The 20211-nt window shown below is 45.1% G+C and overlaps 2 protein-coding genes and 2 long non-coding RNA genes across 4 annotated transcripts; 1 reads left to right on the top strand and 3 right to left on the bottom strand.

Annotated features, from left to right (window-relative positions):
- Positions 1–9724: 9724 nt before the first annotated feature.
- LOC4326774 (clavaminate synthase-like protein At3g21360) lies at positions 9725–11658 on the bottom strand. The gene is made up of 3 exons (XM_015768209.3): positions 11249–11658; positions 10878–11131; positions 9725–10243 (listed from the first exon to the last, which is right to left on the bottom strand). The coding sequence occupies exons 1-3, from the start codon at positions 11630–11632 to the stop codon at positions 9883–9885; spliced, it is 999 nt and encodes a 332-aa protein (XP_015623695.1). The 5' UTR covers positions 11633–11658; the 3' UTR covers positions 9725–9882.
- A 1809-nt stretch (positions 11659–13467) lies between these two features.
- LOC4326773 (uncharacterized) lies at positions 13468–15692 on the top strand. The gene is made up of 2 exons (XM_015766749.3): positions 13468–14992; positions 15428–15692. Exons 1-2 carry the CDS (start codon positions 13524–13526, stop codon positions 15453–15455), a joined length of 1497 nt encoding a protein of 498 aa, XP_015622235.1. The 5' UTR covers positions 13468–13523; the 3' UTR covers positions 15456–15692.
- An 849-nt stretch (positions 15693–16541) lies between these two features.
- Positions 16542–18804, bottom strand: LOC9270260 (uncharacterized). The gene is made up of 4 exons (XR_010742611.1): positions 18755–18804; positions 17635–17733; positions 17203–17339; positions 16542–17126 (listed from the first exon to the last, which is right to left on the bottom strand). It is a non-coding gene; the product is annotated as an uncharacterized lncRNA (long non-coding RNA).
- Positions 18805–18890: 86 nt separating this feature from the next.
- Positions 18891–20129, bottom strand: LOC136357340 (uncharacterized). The gene is made up of 3 exons (XR_010742615.1): positions 19653–20129; positions 19430–19558; positions 18891–18908 (listed from the first exon to the last, which is right to left on the bottom strand). It is a non-coding gene; the product is annotated as an uncharacterized lncRNA (long non-coding RNA).
- Positions 20130–20211: the final 82 nt, after the last annotated feature.

The following is a 20211-nucleotide window of genomic DNA, read 5'->3' as shown; positions in this document are numbered from 1 at the left end:
CGAGAACGAGATGCGGCGATTCCGGCAGAGAAGAGGATCATGTGAGAGAGAGAGGGGGAGGGAGGAGAAAAGGTATAGGAAGGGGCTGACATGCGGGTCTGAAATAAAAAAAACAACTAGGCTGACCTTTACTGCGGGGTGTGTGGCCTAAATGTGTTGTGCTTATGTGACATCTAGGGCTCCTCAAATGAGCAAACCGCATTATGAATGGCCTGAGTATAACCTTTCAAATCTTGCACAAATAGTATTTCCTCAGTCTAAACTTCAAAAGAAAAACTAATATGAGTACGATACATTCTAACTACGAATCTGACCAATGCTAAAATTATGAGGTTGTTCGGCTGGCTGGGCTACGACTGCGTTACAGTAGTAGCTAGCACGGACAGTTCCTCAATTGTCAAGGCAGTTGTCGCGGGTGTTGTGGCCCGGCTTTGCCGAATAGACTGACTACCCCATACTCCATATGTGGATGAGTTTTCAGTCAAGTTTATGTTATACCCGATTCACCTCTACATCCTTTAATATCCATCTTTTAATTAAAAAGGGTGTTGTTTTTACAGGAATGGAACAATTCCATTCAACGGCATGCTTCCCGAGCTTTCAAATGGTGCACTTTATAAAGAATTCTCAATACATTAGTTTCTTATAATACTATCTTGAATTTATTTTCAGCATCATAACAATTAATTCATTTGTTTATACCATATGATAATATCACAAATCATTAAACTAATATTCAATATTCCATTCCATTTAGTAAAAGTACATATGCTTCAATTCCCTTTTTTAAAGTTGTCTAAACACAAGTACTCCCTTCGTCCCATCTTAATTGATGAAAAGTGAAACTCAAAATGAAACGAGGATGAGTCACATCATTCTATAAATATTAACCGTTGGATTCATTACAAGACGAAAGAGGATAAATGAATCTTGGCTGTTGAATTTGATGGATGTGAAAATAATAATTCAAGAGGTTTCCGGAGATGAAACTACTAGAAGACAAAAGAAAGCAAGGAAGGGGGAAAGCTAAAGAATAAATATAAGGTTATGCATATAATTTACGATTTGCATCTATTGAGTAAACTACTTTACAAATAAACCCTCATCATAACCAAAGATTCACCGGTCAAGATTGAGCAATTTAGGGCAAATACAAAATGCAGGTTCATTTGATTAATTTTATTTCTAACAGTTAATTTTAATATATTTGAGAAAAAAATGCAATAAGGACATGCAGAGTCATGGTCGCCCGAATATAGGTTTAATAATTTTCACATGAATTTGAAATGAAATCAAACTCATTCCTTAAAAACCTAAAAACAATATTTGTGCATAGGCTATAAAGAGCACGCACCAATAAAAAATATGAGGTCATGCAACCATGAAGACCTATAAGACAAAACTTATAAAATTTGTGATAAATATTAAGCTATTTATTGTTATTATCATAATATTAATTAGCATGACCAATGTTTTTTTTACAAGCAACGAGAAACCCATAAAAAAGGATTGTCACTCTCACATATCACATACCATATAATAGAAGGTATAGAGTCACGCGAATACGCGACATCAGATGCGGGTTTTAAGTGTAGTTGTGGGTTTTTGCGTCCAACGTTTCACCGTCCGTCTTATTTGAAACTTTTTTATAATTAGTATTTTTATTGTTATTAGATGATAAAACATGAATATTAATTTATGCATGATTTTTATTTTTTCATAAATTTTTCAAATAAGACGAACTGTCAAACGTTAGATACAGAAACTCACAACTGCATTTAAAATAGGACAGAGAAAGTATTATTACTAATACATACTCCATCCGTAAAAAAAAAACAGCTTTCTGACTACATGTATCTGGACATATGGAGTACGTTATATCCAAATATATATAGCCAGAAGTGTTTTTAGAGACGGAGGGAGTATAAAGTGTATAGCTGTCTTCCTTGGAAAAGGAAGAGAATCAACAAACAAGTATACCCTGACTCTGATGGTGCCATGGATGGAGGCTGCTGTGCAGAAATAGTGCAATACTACATGGAATCTTTGGAGCAAGGCGGCTTCCTCATCCAGGGTCTACAAACAACACTTGGGCTATTTCATGGGCCCATCACTATCAAACGGGATTTATTTGTTTCTTTGGTCCTGAACGCCGGGCCCACTTTCTTTCGGCTCTGGCCTTTGTTCACATTCACATACCACTGCTCCACTACAGCAAACCACAGTTGCGAACCAGGCTATGCTACAGTGAATCCAACTGAAAGGAGAAAAAAAAAGGGAAAAGTACACCGAAGGTCCCTCAACTTGTCATCGAGTTACAAAATCGTCCCCTAACCGCAAAACCAGATATCGGAGATCCCTCAACTAACAAAACAGTTCGCTTGAGGTCCTCTGGTGGTTTTGGACCCGGTTTTGTCTGACGTGGCGGGTGAGTCAGCGTGGGCCCCACGTGTCAGGCTGCCACATCATCTCCCTCCCCTCTCTCTCACTCTTCTCTCTCTGCCACATCTCTCTCTCTCACTCTTTTCTCCTCTCACTCGCTCTAGGGCGGGCGCGGCCGCTGGGGGGCGCTGGCGAGGTGGGCGGTGGCGGCGACGGGGGTGGGGATGAGAACGGCGGGGGAAGGGGAGGGGAGCGAGTCAAGGGTGGTGGGGGAGACCTCGTCGGCGGCGAGGCGGCGGAGGAGCAACGGCGAGGAGAGGAGGGCGTCGGCGGCCCCCACACCCGCAACCACCCAGCACGTGCTGCCGATGCCCGGCGGTCCCTCGCGCGCCTCGACCCGCCGCGGCGGAGGGGCGACGGCGAGGAGAGGAGGGCCGGCGCCGTGGGCGCGTCCGGCAGCCAGCAGGGGAGGAGGGCCGGCGTGGCGGGCGCGGTCGGCGGTCGACAGGAGGGAGTGCGGCGGAGAGGAGGGCCAGCGTGACGGGCGGCGGTCGGCAGCCGACGAGGGAGGAGCACAGCTGAGAGGACGCCTCTCTGCTCCGCCCGCGCCCGGAGCCGTCGCCGACGATTAGGGCGAGTGGCGCGGCCGTCGGCGCCACTGCTCCCTATCCGCCACCGCCGCTCCCTATCCGCCGCCGCCTCTCAGCCACCGCGCTCGCCCGCCGACGCCGCTTCTCCGCAGCCACACTCGCCCACCGAAGCCGCCGCTCCGCCATTGTGCTCGCCCGCCGACACCGCCGTTCCGCTTGCTCTGGCCGCCTTTCTGGTGCGGCGGCGGCTCCTTCGGGGACGAGGCCGGCAGGTTCAGATCGAACGGCAGCAGCGAGCAACGCGGGACGGGGGCCTCGTCGCCGGCGCCCGAGGTGCTGTCCTCGTAGAGCACGGAGGAACATGAGCTACGACGGGGAGAGCGAGGAGGCCGCCGTTGTCATCCACGACAGCAGGTGGAGAGGTGACGGAGGCCGGCGGAGTGGGAGGGCGGGCGCAGGAGGACGAGGCGGAGGCGGACGGCGCCGATAGGGAGCGCGACGGGAGAGCGAGGAGGCCGCCGCCATGGTTGCACATCTGTCGCCCGCGCCGTCGGCGGCTGCGGTGGCAGCGTGGGGGGCGGCCCTCCTACTCCCATGTCGTTGCTGCCGCTGCGTCGCCCGTCGCCCATCGCCGGCCGCCCAACCTCCTCTCCCGCCTCGCCCCGCCGGCCAGTTTGCCGAGACAGCTCGAGAACGGCGAGGGCGGCGCGGAGATGGGGCGGGGGTCGTTGGCTGCGACCCCGGCGAGGCGGCCTGCTCACGCGTTGCAGCTGCCGTCGCTGCCTCGTCGGCCGCCACCCTCAGCCCTGTCACGCCGCTCGTGGCCGACCCCTTCAACCGGTCACCGGCGTCGGCATCAACGGAGGAGGAGGCCGTGGCCATCGCACTCGCGCAAAGAAGAGAAGAGTGAGAGAGAGAGAGGAGGAAGGGAGAGATGATGTGGCAGCCTGACACGTGGGACCCACGTGGGGCCCACGCTGACTCACCCGCCACGTCAGACAAAACCGGGTCCAAAACCACCGGAGGACCTCAAGCGAACGGTTTTGTTAGTTGAGGGACCTCCGATATCTGGTTTTGCGGTTGGGGGACGATTTTGTAACTCGATGACAAGTTGAGGGACCTTCGGTGTACTTTTCCCAAAAAAAAAAAAGCCATATCTAGATGAAGTCGCGCAGATTAACACTTGTTTTTCTTCCTCATGACAATGGAGAAAGTTCTCGGCCTTTGGATAATGAAAATGCACACAGCAGCTAACCTTGATCTTTGGGTGTTTCCTTTTTAAGGGGGATTTCCTGTCTGTCTGTTGATAGAAATTTGATGTGTGCATATTTTTTTTTTTTGCGGGGAGATGTGTGCATATTGCACGTTTTGACTGATAGATGTTTGAGATTAGTGCTGGCCGTTCAATACTCCATATGTCCCAAAAAAAAAAGTCAAATTCTAGGGATGAATCTGACATGTGTGTCTAGAATTGGACTTTTTCTTTATGGAGGGAGTACGTGCGATATTAGTTGCACTTCTTTTACCGTGAGATATCTGTCGAGATTCGTGCTGGTTGTTCGATAAGTACTCGATCCCGTGATCTTAGAATTGCAAGCACTAAGCTACGATGGTTTATTTAGTTACACCCAAATTAAATTGCAACTATTCTGTACATGCTAACTAGCATCATACTTAAACTATAATTATAATATAGCTACATTTTACGTGTTTTTAGAGAATTTTCCGTCGAATTTTAAATAGCTTTTTTATATCATGTTCTTTTTTCCGATGAGGGTGGAACAGACATCTCATCCGCTACATCACAAAATGCACACAGATAACGAAACCTCCCTCTTTTATGCTCCTTTTCTACAAACACATGTACTAAGAAAGTATAAATAAAAGCTAAGGAATGATCAAAGAAACAGCTGCTAAATGATGATCAACTCATTCATCCGTTCATCCATCGTACTCTCTCCGTCCCCAAAAAAAAAAAAAGACAAACCCTGGGTTTCCATGTCCAACGTTTAATTATCCGTCTTATATGAAATTTTTTTATAATTAGTATTTTTATTATTGTTAGATGATAAAACATGATTAATACTTTATGCGTGACTTATCTTTTTAGTTTTTTTCATAATTTTTTCAAATAAGACGAGCGGTCAAACGTTGAATACGGAAACCTATGATTTGTCTTTTTTTTTTGGATGGAGGGCCCCGGAGGAAAAACTGACACATCTGGCCCGATCGAATCCCCATATCCATCTAACAATTCATCATAGCCTCTTTTACGAACCCATGGAGATCAGCCGGCCAGAGCCATGTGCCCAAAACACCATATATTCGTATCCTCCCGTGGAATAACCTAAAGCGGAAGCTGCCGCGCGCGCGACGCATGCATGCGCGCGGCTGGCGCGGTGGTGACCACTGGAGAACGCGTGCGTGCGGTTGTCGTGGTTGCGTGGCCGGTGGATTGGGGCTCGCTGTCTCGACGACGTCGCGCGCGCCCCGTGGTTTTCTCTCCGATCCCCCGCGCGCGCGACGCGACTGGGGAGATGACCTGATATGTCGCACGTTTTTGGACCACGCGCGAGAGCCACCACCACCACAACCACACGCGCCGCGCCGCAATCCAGGGCTGCGCGCTCGAACTTTTTTTTTTTTTTCCAATCGATCAAAAGCTAGTGGTGGTGGTGGCGGCACAGCCATATGTCCACATCTTATCACGACATCGATCGATCATGTTCTTTTTTACCGGCACGGCCGGACACCTCCGGCGCCTCGCCGCCGCCGCCGGCGGCTGTCAGGTTCATACCACTTACTAGAACATCTGTCCGTGCCGGGAAAACACGGGCAGGTTCGTACACACGTACTGTGTAAAACACACTGTTTACCACTACGAGGTTAATTTCATTGGTTGCCGCCGCTACACTACCGGAGAAACCATCTTTGATCGGTCGACCAAATTCCACAATAGTCTCGGTTCCAATAAAAACTGTGACTAAAAATTCTGGTCAGTCGACCAAATTCCACAATAATCCCGGTTCCAATAAAATCAGGACTAAAAAGTATCTCGTTTTATAAGCGCAACGGGACTATAGGGGTTGCAAACCGGACCAGTCCGTGCTAGAACGCATCATTTGTGTGATGGCGTTGCGTGCGCGTGCTATCACCACAGTGAGCGGGCATCGTGATTGATCAATCGCAAGACTTTCACTTTTACGAATCAGTACGTGACAGCGTGTGATGTGGTACCCCATGATATTTTTCTCCATCAAATATAAAAAGTGAAGCTACCAAGATAGGAGTATATACGAGCTGATGATGGATTAACTACCAATAAAGCGTGTTTAGTTGGGGAAAAAAAAATTTTTAGGTGTCACATCGGATGTTTGACCGGATGTCGGAAGGGATTTTCAGACACGAATGAAAAAACTAATTTCAGAACTCGCCGGGAAACCGCGAGACGAATCTTTTGAGCCTAATTAAGCCGTCATTAGCACATGTGGTTACTGTAGCACTTATGGCTAATCACGGACTAATTAGGCTCAAAAGATTCGTCTCGTTATTTCCTCCATAACTGTGTAATTAGTTTTTCTTTTTATTTTTATTTAATACTTCATCCATGTGTCTAAAGATTCGATATGATATTTTTGCGAAAAACTTTTTGGGAAATAAACGGGCCAGCTTCGACGATCGACCCACTGAAAGCCTGTCACGCATCTGCACCAACTAGGCATGGCATTGGATACTGGAATAGCTTAGCTAGTAACTCTCTCTGTTAGCATTTTCTACATTCATATCGATGTTAATGGTCTAGATTAGTTAACATCAATATAAATGTAGAAAATGCTAAAATGATTTACATTGTGAAACGGAGGAAGTAGTACCGGTTTGAAGAACAAAACCTGGAAAATTACCACGTCAAAATTGGTCTATACGGAGTACTCCGTACGCATAAGTGCATAACGTCAATTGCTTTCTAGGTAGAAGTGACAGTGGTACTATTCACATTCACATTCTTTGCACATTTAGGAGTATGTCCATTTGATTTAAACCTGAACATATATACTCCTAGGAAGTGATAACATGATGATGTGATACTAGTCTCTGATGCCATCTTTAGCATCCAGCTTTATTATAGATAAGCACAATCTCTTGTTACCTTTCCTGTTTTGGACTATGCAGAACTCTTCAGAAAAATGCGTCATAGGCTGTGTTTAGTTGAGGGGGAAGTTTAGATTTTGGTTGAAATTGAAGATGATGTGACTGAAAAGTTGTGTGTGTATGACAGGTTGATGTGATGGAAAAGTACTAAAGTTTGGATCCAAATTTTGGATCTAAACACAGCCATAACACTACTACTCTCTAGAGTCTAGATTATTTTATTCTTGGTCTGAATCTTTGTCTATAGACGGGATTACGTCAACTTTCCTAGACGGCTAGACTTGGATGACAGGAACCAATTAACGTTTACTACCACTTAATCTCTACAAGCTCAACGATTAAACAAAGGCTAATGACGGTGTGTTTGCACTACTAGCTGGTAGTACTATACTACTACTTACATGATTAGCAATAATGAGTACAAGTGAAAACTTAACATAGTGCATGCATCAGACGAGTCCAAATCTGAAGTCTCGTCAGTCTCAACAACCCTGAAACTAATCGGCTCTTGAAGCAAAGGACAAAGAATACCTTACTAGTAGTAATTACTCCCTCCATCCTATTATAAGTGCAACCATAAGTTTTCGCGTCTAACTTTGATCGTTCGTCTTATTTGAAATTTTTTTATAATTAGTATTTTCGTTGTTATGAGATGATAAAACATGAATAATACTTTACTCGTGACTTATGTTTTTAATTTTTTTCAAAAATTTTTCAAATAAGACGGACGGTCAAAGTTGGACGCGGAAAACAATAGCTGCACTTATAATGGGACGGAGGTGGTACTATTCCCTCCGTCCTATGCAGTACTGCAAGATTACTATATTTTAGGACGGTGGAAGTACTAGTACTATTACCATTGTTGCTGTTGCTTTCTGTCTCTTAGCGTCCTTGCATCGATCGATCGATCGAAACTGTTATTGGGGTTGCTTTTGCACGGACAGATCAGTTTCTTTCGGTTTGGCGCATCTATATATATCCATCCATCCATCCATCCATCCGCGATATGAAATGCAAAAGTTGTAGGAGATCAGATGCCCTCGCGCACTTGGTGTTGTTCAGTTAGTGCGACTGAATCATCAATCAGTCGCGTGCCGACAACGAGCTATAGCTAAAAACCTTACCATTATGGAGTGCTACTGTCCTACCACTGCATCTCGAAGAGACTGCTCGAAGAAAAGATTACCGTGGAGGAGGCCATGTTGTTGCATTGTTGTTGTTGTTGTTACCTGATGACACTGACGTCTTCTCTAGCTAAGCCTGAACCAACCGGCTCGGCATGGAACACGAGATCTTCTCGATCATCAAGTGGAATTACTATTCAGAGTGCAAACGCGAACAGGGGAGAAATTATAGCCGGAGACCTTGGCCTTCCTTTTGCTGTTTCCGATCGAGCCGCCCAGTTTTCAAGCAATCAGCCGGAGATGTGGGAGCAGAGTTCAATCTTTCGTTTTTTGGCTTTTGTAGTGGAGGGTGCCGATATACTGAAATTTCGAAAATTTTGATCCAAAATTTTGAACAGAATTTGGTCAAATCTGAACAAAATATTGTCAAATTCATAAAAAAATGGAAATTTTGACAAAAAAATATCATATCTGGAGGGGGGGGGGGCGATAGGACCGAAATTTCGTTCCTAAATTTTGAACCTTGTATGGGAGATCACGTATGGCGAGTAAGCGCCGAGGTGTGCTCGCCAACTGTGACCTCATCGACACTGAGGACTGTGGTCGGAGTTCGCCGCTTACGTACACTCGGGACCGAACCCTGATAGAAATGCATGGCCCTATCGTTTCGCTTATCCTTATATTTATTTGTATTGCTTATTAGGAAAAAATGAGTAAAGATTATATATATATATATATATATATATATATATATATATATATATATATATATATATATATATATATATATATATATATATATATATATATATATATATATCCTTATCAATATTCTATAAAATAAACCACAATAAAAAATCATAAAATCAACTTTAAAATTTAATTTTAAAATTTTGCTTATATAAGTATCTACTATTATAAAAATTAAAGATGTTTTTGCCGGTATTTTGGTACGCCATCCGTGTTTGAGTCGGTTTTTAAATTCACTCGCTTTTGGAAATACAGATCCGTGTTTGAGTCGGTTTTTAAGATCGTTCGCTTTTGAAAATATATAGAAGGAGAGTCGTATAAGAAATCTCTTTTAAAAAACTCGCATGCTAACTTGAGACGATAAGATTCCTAATTACCGCTCATGATTTTATAAAAATAAACAAATCCAAGGGAATTCCCATGGTGAATTTCAACTTAGCTAAACCGTATAATATAATAACTAAAAGAACCTTCACCCGTTGAAAGGCATTTTTTCTAGTATAAGTATAAAGGGAACAATGGGGCCGGATATGTGGGCCATCAAATCTAGCCCAAGCAGTCATGCTGCCTACTTCTGCAACCGAAAATTCTGATAGGCCCAGCCCAACCTGATATAGAAGCTGCCCTCTCTACGGACTAATCGCGGGCCTCTCTGAAGAACTAAGATTGCAGAGCTTGCAGGTTCGTCAGACCGTTCGACAACACAGATTCAGATTGGTACTACACAACTACACATCCAAATTGGCACAGATCAAATTATTCAGGGTTCTTGCCTGCAAATCATGCTACACATACATACATACTGCAGACTAATTCCTCACACTATTGCCCACACCTCCTGATGATCATGCATCCACAATTCCCAATTTCTACCCAAACTGTTTTGCTTACTTACAGAGCGAAGCAAGAATGCGGCGAGGAGGCTCGAACGATCGCCGGGAGTGAAGCACCGCCCAGTTGTCGATGAGCAGGATGTCGCCCTGCCGCCACGGGACGGCGACGCACTCCTCCTCCAGGATCTCGCCGCAGCCGGCGATGACGTCGGCCGGCAGCGGCGAGCCGTCGCCGAAGGTGACGGCCCTGACGGGGTCGTTCCGGGCGTCCTTCCACCCGGTGTACGCGGCCACCATGCTGTTGAACCATATCTTCCTCCCCCTGCTCTCGTCCCATTTGACCGCTGGTATCGGGCCCATGATCGTCTTCACCCCGTCTTCAGTCCATTCCAGCTTCATCCCGAGCTTCGCAGCCCTAAGTGCAATTAATTGACAGAGTGACAGTTCAGTAACTTCAGTTAGTAGCTGCAGCATGTATGATACATTGCTACCTGTGCTGAAGGTAACGTCAGAATTCTAGTTCAAGTGAGAAACCCTGTAGTGTGATTTGTGTGATGGTCGATGGGCTGATGGAATCGGTGATGAGCAGCTAAAATGGCTTGAATTATTGAAGGTTTTTCATGTGGCTAATTACTGAATGTGGTCATGCAGAACTGAACTCTGTAGTTCCATTGGTTCTAAATTGAATCATGCATGCAGGTCAATGAAACGTACTCCCTCCAGTTTCAAAATTTCGTCCATCAGTTTTATCACTTTATATCTTTTGTAAAATATAAGATTATGACTGTACTTTTCGAGGCAAATCTATGTATACAATTTCTATTGCTCGCAATCTAAGCATTCGAGAAATTGTTGATGGTTTGAATTTTAAAAGTTTGACAGAATCCTAAACGTTAAATATTTATGACCGGAGGGAGTATTATGGTGGAATGCGACGATGTTGCAGTGGGTTTCTGAATGCAAGTGCAAACATTCAGAACTCATGACAAGATTACGATATAGCGGTATATATCAGTGTAACTGAAGATTTCAGAAAAAGAAAGCCAGACCTTTCCTCTGCAATGCTCTTATCTTTGGTGAGAAATGTAGAGTGCCATCCACGGCCAATAGGAGAAGACGGATCATCACCCTCTCCTAACACCCTCGTGTATATCAGCCCATCCTTCTCCAATTTCTCAACAAATTCTGGATACTTTTCCTTCATCCTCTTGTAAACGTAGTGGCTCAACACTATCGGTGTCTCACCACCAATCTTCGGTTCCACCTCGCAGAAGAAGAACAGCTTCGCCGGAAATGTCGGAACCTGAACCAAAAACATATATGAAATCTCAGCTTAATTTTAAACATTAGTATAAGCTTGTAGCGAAAGCATTTTCTTGAACTCGAATTGGATTCGATTTGCTGTGATTGTATGGTGGACCTGCGCCATCTCGTGGTGGAAGGGGATCTTCTGGTCGGGCGGCGACTCGTTGGCGGTGAAGACACGCCCCACCACGTTGCTCCGCGGGGCGGCGCCGCCGACGTAGGGGAGCTCCGCGTACCCGAAGGCGTCCACGGCGCGGTCGAAGTCCGCCGCGGCGCGCGCCGGGAACCCGCGGAGCAGCACCGCGCCGGCGCCCCGCAGCAGCGGCTCCACCGTGGACGCCCTCTCCGACCGCACGGCGTCCAGGAACGCGTCGAGGCCGCCACCGGCCGCGGCGGCGGCGGCGCTCGGGACGAGCACCGCCGGGAAGGCGACGCCCTCGACGAGCCGCTGCTCCGGGAGGGCGGCCTCCTGGAAGAAGCTCCCCGCCGGCGCCACCATGTTAATCCGTTGGGTGGTGTGTGCGCGAGCGAGCGAGCGAGCGACACGAGGTGGATGACAAAGGGCGTTGGATTCGTTGGGATTTTTTGGTGGGGACGATGCATATGCTTGGGATGAACGTGGACGGGTTCTCGAACAGTGTCGGGATGGTGGCTTGTACTAGCTCAGTCAAGCTGGACGTCACACTTGTCACGACTCACGACTCATGATGATGGCAACGTGCATTACCCTGGTGTTGATGGCTACTACCTCCGTTCAATCTCAAAAGTTAGTTATTATATTCTGGACGGAGAAAGTATTAAGGATGTAAGCGGATTAACCTGTAAACATTGACGGACCCAGCCTAAAATTTTAGCTATAGCGTAACAACGTAGAGAGTACACTTTGAACTAAAGCTATAGAATCTACTTTCTCCGTTTCACAATGTAAGTCATTCTAGCATTTCCCATATTCATACTGATGTTAATGAATTTAAATAGATATATATGACTAGATTCATTAACATCAGTATGAATGTGGGAAATGCTAGAATGGCTTATATTGTGAAACGGAGTAGTACAAAACATTGTACAGAAAGTTATGTTGCAGATTAGAATTAATTCAAAGCATTTTTGAAATTTAGATTAGATTTTCTAGACCCGATTGTGAAACGAGTGCTAAGCATAGTGAAACGAGTGCTAAGCATAGTGAAAAAAAATGCTAAAATTGTTATAAAAATCAAAATCAAATTCTAAGGTTTAAAAACCAACTTCCAATTATAAATACGTAGTCTCATGTTACTTATAGTCATAATAAATTACATAGAACAAAAGCTTGATGAAGTGCCCTCTTCTCTCTATCCTCTGTCTCCCTCTTCTTTCTCTCCAGCCGACGGCGCGGGGTCAGAGAGGGCGACTGTGGGGCGGAGTGGCCGACGGCCAGAGCGGCGTAGCTTGACTCGGCGGGGCAGCAGCAAGGTGGCGCAGAGGCCATGCAGGGGAGGTTTGAACCGAGGCATTCCAGAGGATGCTCTTCGGTCCGGCGGTCGTCGAGGTGCTGCTGCTTGCGGCCGAAAGTCATGGCGTCAGGGAGGCGTTGCGGGTAGGCGGGAGCAGGTGGATGCGGTTGGTGTCACCGGCATTGCATGGGCGTAGAGCAATGCGTGCGTGGCCGACGTACTCAATTCGTGGGTACAGTGAGGCCGGCGTCAGCAGAGTGGGCGTGAGGCATGGGTGAGGTCCGTGTGCCGGGACGCCGCGGCTGCAGGCTCTGGCCACCCTGCGCAGCGCTGCCGACATCCAGCGCGCCGTGGCGCGGGGTCTGGAGGACTTTGAGCAGCGGGAGTCGTCGTCGCCTGCTCCGACCACTGCCCACCCCGCTCCACCGGCTAGAGAGAGAACAGGGGATAGAGAGAAGGGGTAGTGAGGATAACGTGTGGGTCCGCGCGGGCCCACCATTTTTTATTATTTGTGTGTGCAACTGACACATGGGTCCTATTGATTTTATTATTTTTTAATCTAATTGCCACATAAGCACTACGTCAATAACACGTTAGGTAAAGACCTAGTTAAAAGGAGCCATGTAAGCGTTAAAACCGAACACAATATGGCCGAGGGATCTTATTTAAACGGTTTTGTATGCTGGGAGACCTGTTATGCCGGTTTTGCGATGAAGTGATGAAAATCGGATTAAGCGACAAATAGAAGGAACCAAAAGTGAACTACACGACTCGGACTCTCCCAGCCTCCCAGCCAGGCCCAGCAATTGCGTTGGCACTTGGGTCACCCGTATCCGTATCGGGTTGCACTCAAGAGTCAAGAGTAGTTTATCTTCGTCTCGCCTTTGTTTTCCCCTTCGCGCACCAAACACCAAACACCAAACCCTCGCCGCCGCCGCCGCCGCCGCCGCCGCCATGCGGATCCCCACGACGGAGACGGAGACGGGGACGGGGACACGCAGCCACAGGCGGCGCAAGGGATCGTCCGACGGTTCGCGGGCCGTACACCGGACCGACGCATCCCGTCGCGGACCAACGCCGACCAAGGAAACGGAGATTCCCGGGCGGCCGCCGAAGCGATCCTCCTTAACCCTATCGTTGGACGACGCGGGCGCCTCCAATCCAGCCTCAACCTGGGCGATCCTGAATCGGTACGGCGCCCGGAGGGATTCCTTCCGCGGCGACGACCGCGACCGCACCACGTCGGCGGTCTCCTACACCTCCGGCGGCGACCAGATCTCCGTCTCCTTCGAGCTCGTGAAGCCGCCGGAGACCTCCCTCCTCACCCTCGACTGGCCGCAGGGGCCCCGCCCGTCGGCGGGAACCACATCCTACCCATACGTCATCGCCGCGCACGACAACGTCGTCCTGTTCCAGATCATCTCCCCCGACAAGTACGCTCGCCCTTCCGCCATCGACTACTTCGTCTACAATGCCAACAGCAGCAGCAGCAGCAACCACCACCCCTCCTTGACGCGGCTGCCCGTCTCCTACTGGAGGAGGAGAGACACCCTTCGCCCGCGCATCATGAGCAGGGAAGGCACATGTATTCTGTCCTGCAGCAACAATTCTCCTTCGTTCGTTGTGGCTGAGCTCGAGAGAAGATCATGCCAATCTTCCGAAACCAACATCTACCTCTTTGCTTCTGGCTCCGATGACTGGAGAGTCTTCAGGAATGTGCCGATCCGCCATGGCGACGGCCTCGCTCACCTGTGCTGGTGGACAACTGATGCAGTGTTGTCGTACCACAATCGCTACATGATCTGGGTGGACTACTTGGTAGCAGGGATGATCGTCGCCAAAGTGGCACATCCAGGAAGGGTTGACCCACCGGAGCCTGTTCTATGGTACGTGCCGCTTCCTGTCGATCCAGTTGATGGGAACCCTTATGACATTGACCGTGGGCGAGGATGCCCTCAAGCCTCCCGTAGTGTGTGTGCCACCCACCATGGCATCAAGTTCGTCAATGTTAACCAACATGGCGGCGGCAGCAGCAGCAGCAGCAGCAGCAGCAGAAGCTTCAGCATCACCCTGTGGTCGTGGCGCGAGGAGGATCAAACATGGGGAGAAGATGCAACATTGGATGCTGACCAACTTCGGGACCTCGATTCTGAGAACCGCCTTCCAAATATCCAACCTGAATTCCCCGTTGTTGACATGGAAAACCCTTACGCCGTTTGCTTCTTGTTGAACGAGCGCTACCACACTGCTGACCCCAATGCCACAACGTGGATGATCAAGGTGCACATGAAGAAGAAGGTTCTACTAGATTGTACCGGATATTCCAACAAAGGAAGCCCTTCTACTGCCAGAAGGATGTCTGAGGGGCTCTCCTTCATCTCCAGCGAAATGCCATCTTACCTGTCTAGAAAAACCATCAAAAGGTAATTTCATGTCTGGTTTGCGAAATGCCTGTTCACCTACCATCTCTTTATTATGCACAACTGCTACTGTTCTTGGGGTTGCATGTCCTGCAGAATCTTACTAGTCTGAACTCGAAGTGAATTTTTCTGCCCAAATATGTTTAGACAATATGGACATCGTGGTTGCTTGATCAGGGCTTGCATGATTGTTAGATGAATATAGAATTGTTCCTAGGATTTAGGTATTTAGCACCACCAACGTTTCTTGAACCTTTTAATTACTTGGTCCTGGATCCCGCTATAAACCATGCTAGTACAGTTTATGGAAAGCATGATAAAAATCGATGTTTGTTTATATGTTTCTATTTCATCTTCTCAAAGAGACTCCGCAATCGTGAACTCTTATTATTATTTTTGTTTTGTTAATCTAACCATTTCTCTGAATCTTAACTTCAGGCAGGAGGTTGATAAGCTAGGAATATGACAGGAGATTCAGGAATCGTCTTACCAGTTTGAAGATTGGATGCATCAAAACGACCAGGATGTGAGCTCCTGCATGTTAGGCTAAATTATAGATGTTCGGAAAGAAATTTGGCAGACTATGACACCTCGTAGTTGGCAGACTATGACACCTCGTAGTTGTGTTAAATTATGTATTTTTGCTCGTATAATCTAAAACAGGATTATGGATGGATTGTATGCTATATTATTTTGTCTCGCATGTCCATATTATTTTTATATTTTTGTTGCTGTGGCACTGCTCAACCTGAGTACTATATGAGCAAACAGTCGTATTGCTCTACTTGATTACTCGAGTAAACAAGTGGTATTAGCTGAGGCATTGAGGCACAATCTCGGCGAAGGGATCCGAATTAGGAGAGAGACGCTCTCTCCCCATCTCGTGCTTCTCATTAGACTCGTTCTTTCTTTTCTTTCCGCTTCCTTTTTTTCTCGAGCCCTATTGCGTATTGCGTTGAGCGTGTGATGACTTGTGATAAATTTATAACAAAATGTTGGGATCTTGGATAAATGGGTTTCACAGATGGGAACAGCTTTACATGAACTGAAAAGTCACATTCGAACCAGTTCGCATGTTTCTCAAATTTGTATGCCCTTGCCTTCCAGACTCGAGCGAGTCGCTTTTAGCGCAGCCGATGAAAAATCATTACAATGCGATTCATATCATAGGAAAATATGCATTTTTAGCATTGCCGTGCTTATCAGGACACGAGCCGTATGCAGCGATGTGAAAAGTGACTAGCAATCAATCCATGATTCCATAGTGCGCACTGTTCCTTCCAGAGCAAATGTGAACTTTGGCTAGCAAACTGATGAAACTCACACCAAGCCTTCTAAAATAGCAAACGAATTCGCAAACCTAAAACCCTGAAATAGCTATTGCTTAGAGGTGTACCAAACGAATTTGCAAACCTTGAAACAAAGTGAACCTTAAAACGAAATGAGAGACACAAAAGGTCTTCAGAACGTCAGCAACCCTGGCGGATTGGAATATATACATTACAACCTTGATATATACATGTAAAATAACTGTATCGTCAACCTTGATATATATGTTAAAATGAACACTAGCAATTCTGTCATTCATTTCCAATGTTTTACATAGCAACATGCCAACATTCATTAGAATCGTTCTAGTCATGAAAACTTAATGATTAAAGCAAAGTCAAAATGATAACAGACAATGACGCCCACGGTTCCCTCATTTTCCTTCATGCGAGAAAAATGGGTGAAAATGACAATGTCGGAACTCATTGGGCACTGAAATGTCTGAATAATGAGCTGCCTTTCTCCTTTAAGACAAACGAGCAGGATTTGCATATGCCAGCCAAATCAGATTGCCATGCAGTTAAATGTCAGTTAAATGCATGCAGCCAATGCACGTTGCCATCATCAACTCAAAGATGGAAGAAAGGCATATAAAACCAAAAAGAAAAGTTTCAGTGTTCAGCTCCAGTAAATGTGGCCACAACGTCATCTTAATAATAACAGTCATGTTCCGTGCACAACCGCATTTGTGATTGGAAAACATGCTCAAGAGAAACAGAAGATGATACCTAAGTTCCCTCTCAATCTCAACGCTCCCAGGATCCAATTTTTGCGTATCCAAGTGAGCATCGCATGCATGCTTCTACTCCTAGATTTAGAGTAAATCAGGACACAGACCATAATACATGGATCACGAAAAGGTAATAAGCTGCAGAAAATCCTACCTTGAGTAGCATGTGAGCTTTTGCCCAGTTAGGCTGCATCATTCGGCATCTCCATCAGACAGAGCACCTTCACCATCACCCATGAGCAATCTACAAATGCTCTTGTTTGCGTACAGAACTGCAGTTGGTCCACGAGTCTATGCTCAAACATCACATAAATAACATTATCATTCCCAAGCTTACGAATAACGCACGAAAACTGTATTTCAACAGTTAACAAGCAACCTTCTAAGACATCACAGGTTTCAAGATAATGGTGTTAAGGGTATAGATGTGAAGGGTATTTTGTTAGGGATAAGGCTGCTAGGGTTAGGATCTAGGCTGATACGGTATAGATGTGAAGTTACAATACTACCCGTCACATCTATACCCTTAACAAATGGCAGAGTAAAATTACTTCTAAACCATCAGAAATAAGGTGCAAGGATTTACCAAATCATATACTTTTGCTGCACAGTCGTAATTCTTCTGCCTAAATGCCAAATCTGCATGCGACTTCAAAATAGCTTTTCTACTCTCCTGATGTTGATCCTAAACAATGAAAAATTCTTATGCAATCCAAAGTGGAAATTTGAAAGGTTGAAGTTTGAATAATAGAACATTTATCTAGGATGATTTCCATTAACAAAGAAATTTAGCATCTTTATCTCCAACATTCTTCATAGTTTTATGGTTAGGCATATGTGGCACTCTTATGCTGCAATTCAAGTGTACCTGATGATATCAATCACTCAAATAGAACTCTAATTTTTATCATTTACAGAAGTCACAATATCTGATGCTTAATAACGAAAAGCACCCCTTTTTCGTTTTCACACTCAAATTCACAACTTGAGGTCCAAATTTAACTTTCCAAGTAGTCACTGACAATCAAGTCAACAGACAGATGGCCCAATATATTATTTATGAAGAGCTCAAGATGCCACTTATATTTATTAATAAATACTTTTATTTGGAACAGACCTTAAAGTCAGGTTATCAAGTACTCTAGCAAAATTGAAGGTTTAACAAGTACTCGCAAAGCCGAGGGACAAAAAGGGTCTGCTCTACTTTAAAGGAACATGCATGATAACAGAGCACATAAAATCCTTCTCTTTAGTGCTATTAACTGTTGTTGATATGTAAGTTAAACCAGTGTTACAGCCTAACAAGCATCAGGTAACCACATAAATGAGACGGGAAATAGAGCTCCGTGATGCAAAGTGCATGGTAAGCAACAGAAAATATGTGCAGAGAGCATAGCATTAAACAAAATTTAGTACTCCCTCCGTTCCAAAATATAAGGCATAACCACCCCTAACCCAAAGACCAAGAAAATAATTATTATCATCTTGTAGTTTGGATCATCCTAATAAATACAATGCATGCATCCAATAGAATTAGAGAACATGAGAGTGGAGGATTTAAAAAAGTAATAATTTAATGGAGAAGGGGTCATAGTTAATTGCCTACATGCATGCACGCATTATATTATGGAACATCTAGAAAAAGTGGTTGTGCCTTATATTATGGAATGGAGGGAGTATGAAAAAAGCAACTATATATAACTTACCGTTGGCTTTGTATGGTTGACCTTTGCATGAGAAATTATTCCATCAACACTCCAGTTTGGGACATTTGGAATTTGGGGATGTGAATGGAAATAGCATTTCAACTCCTTCCCTGCAATCACATGATGCAACATGCTCTACTGGCAACCAACCCAACTGCACAACAGAAGGGAGAAAGTCATTTCATTTCATACAAGATAATTCAGCAAGGAACCTAAAAATGCCAAAATCGGTGAAACCTGGAATTGTTTGTTTGCAGCTTTCGAACAAACAACTCCTTATGTCCCAAAAAACCATGGCATGTAGTTAAAAGCTGGCGTGAGATTTTTGGACATTGACACCATGACATGGCTTTCTTACAAAAAGGGAAAAACAGTAGAAACAGGCTGTAGTTGTGGACTCACTGATCACTATAAGGGCATTCATGCTTTGCACAAACTTTTTCACACTCACAATATTATATACTTAGTTACTTACACATACAATAAAATACAAGAAACAGGAGTCAATAATCCATAGAAATCTACAAAAGTGCATTGTTGGTATAAAATGTTCATATGGAAGGTCATGAAAGCTATCTCTATGGCTAAGGATTGTCTATGGATAAGTCAAGGTAGCCTCAACTTGTTGGTAAAACAATCAGAGCTGTAACAGAACTCCAAGAATAACATACTTACAACATTGGGAATATTAGGGATTGCTCCAGTCTCCAGGAGAATCTTGATGAAGTAAGTATAACACCCTTGCAACGCGGCAAACATTAAGGGAGTTATACCTGTACCCTTGTTATTAACATCAGCACCAGCCTGAGATCATGAAAAGCATTGTGGATCATGTTTTGATTAGCAAAATAAAAGCACAGCAGTAGTTGAACAAATACAGACTCGATAACACACTGGCCTTTATGAGTAGCTTCATGCACTTCAACGAACAGCAGTCAAGAGCACTTATCAGGGTACTACAGGCTCCATTGTTGGCAATTACGTTAGGCTAAAAGCAGAATATGTGAAAGAAAAAGGAAAGAAATACAATACTTTAACTTTTTTTTTTCTGATCATCGTTTGCCAATTCTTAAAAACGAGTTCAGAGTTCATGAAGCCAAGATGGAGTTGCCGCATTGGAAGAGATTTTAATGCACATTTAGTGATGTCAATATAAAATGAGAAGGTCGGCAATGAAGTTACTGAAGGTACAAACAATGACATGATAATCCAAAAGCATTTCAATCATTTAGAGTTGAATAGCTCATAGAGCAGGATAGGTTTTATTAGTGTCATGAATTGAACGCCCAAGTTTTCACTCTTTCCGCCGAAATCATCACCCAAGCCTTACTTAGAGCATGCCAAATGGTAATCTTAAGACTTAGGAGTATTACTAAAGGTCAAGATGTATAATAATCGCCGTCTATGTCAATAGGTATTCCTTTTGAAAGCAAGAACTCTGTTACCTTACAGCATCC

Source organism: Oryza sativa, chromosome 1, assembly GCF_034140825.1.
Source record: "Oryza sativa Japonica Group chromosome 1, ASM3414082v1".
Taxonomy (NCBI): domain Eukaryota; kingdom Viridiplantae; phylum Streptophyta; class Magnoliopsida; order Poales; family Poaceae; genus Oryza; species Oryza sativa.
The sequence above is the reverse complement of the archived record's forward strand: the minus strand, read 5'-3'. Positions and strand labels throughout refer to the sequence as shown.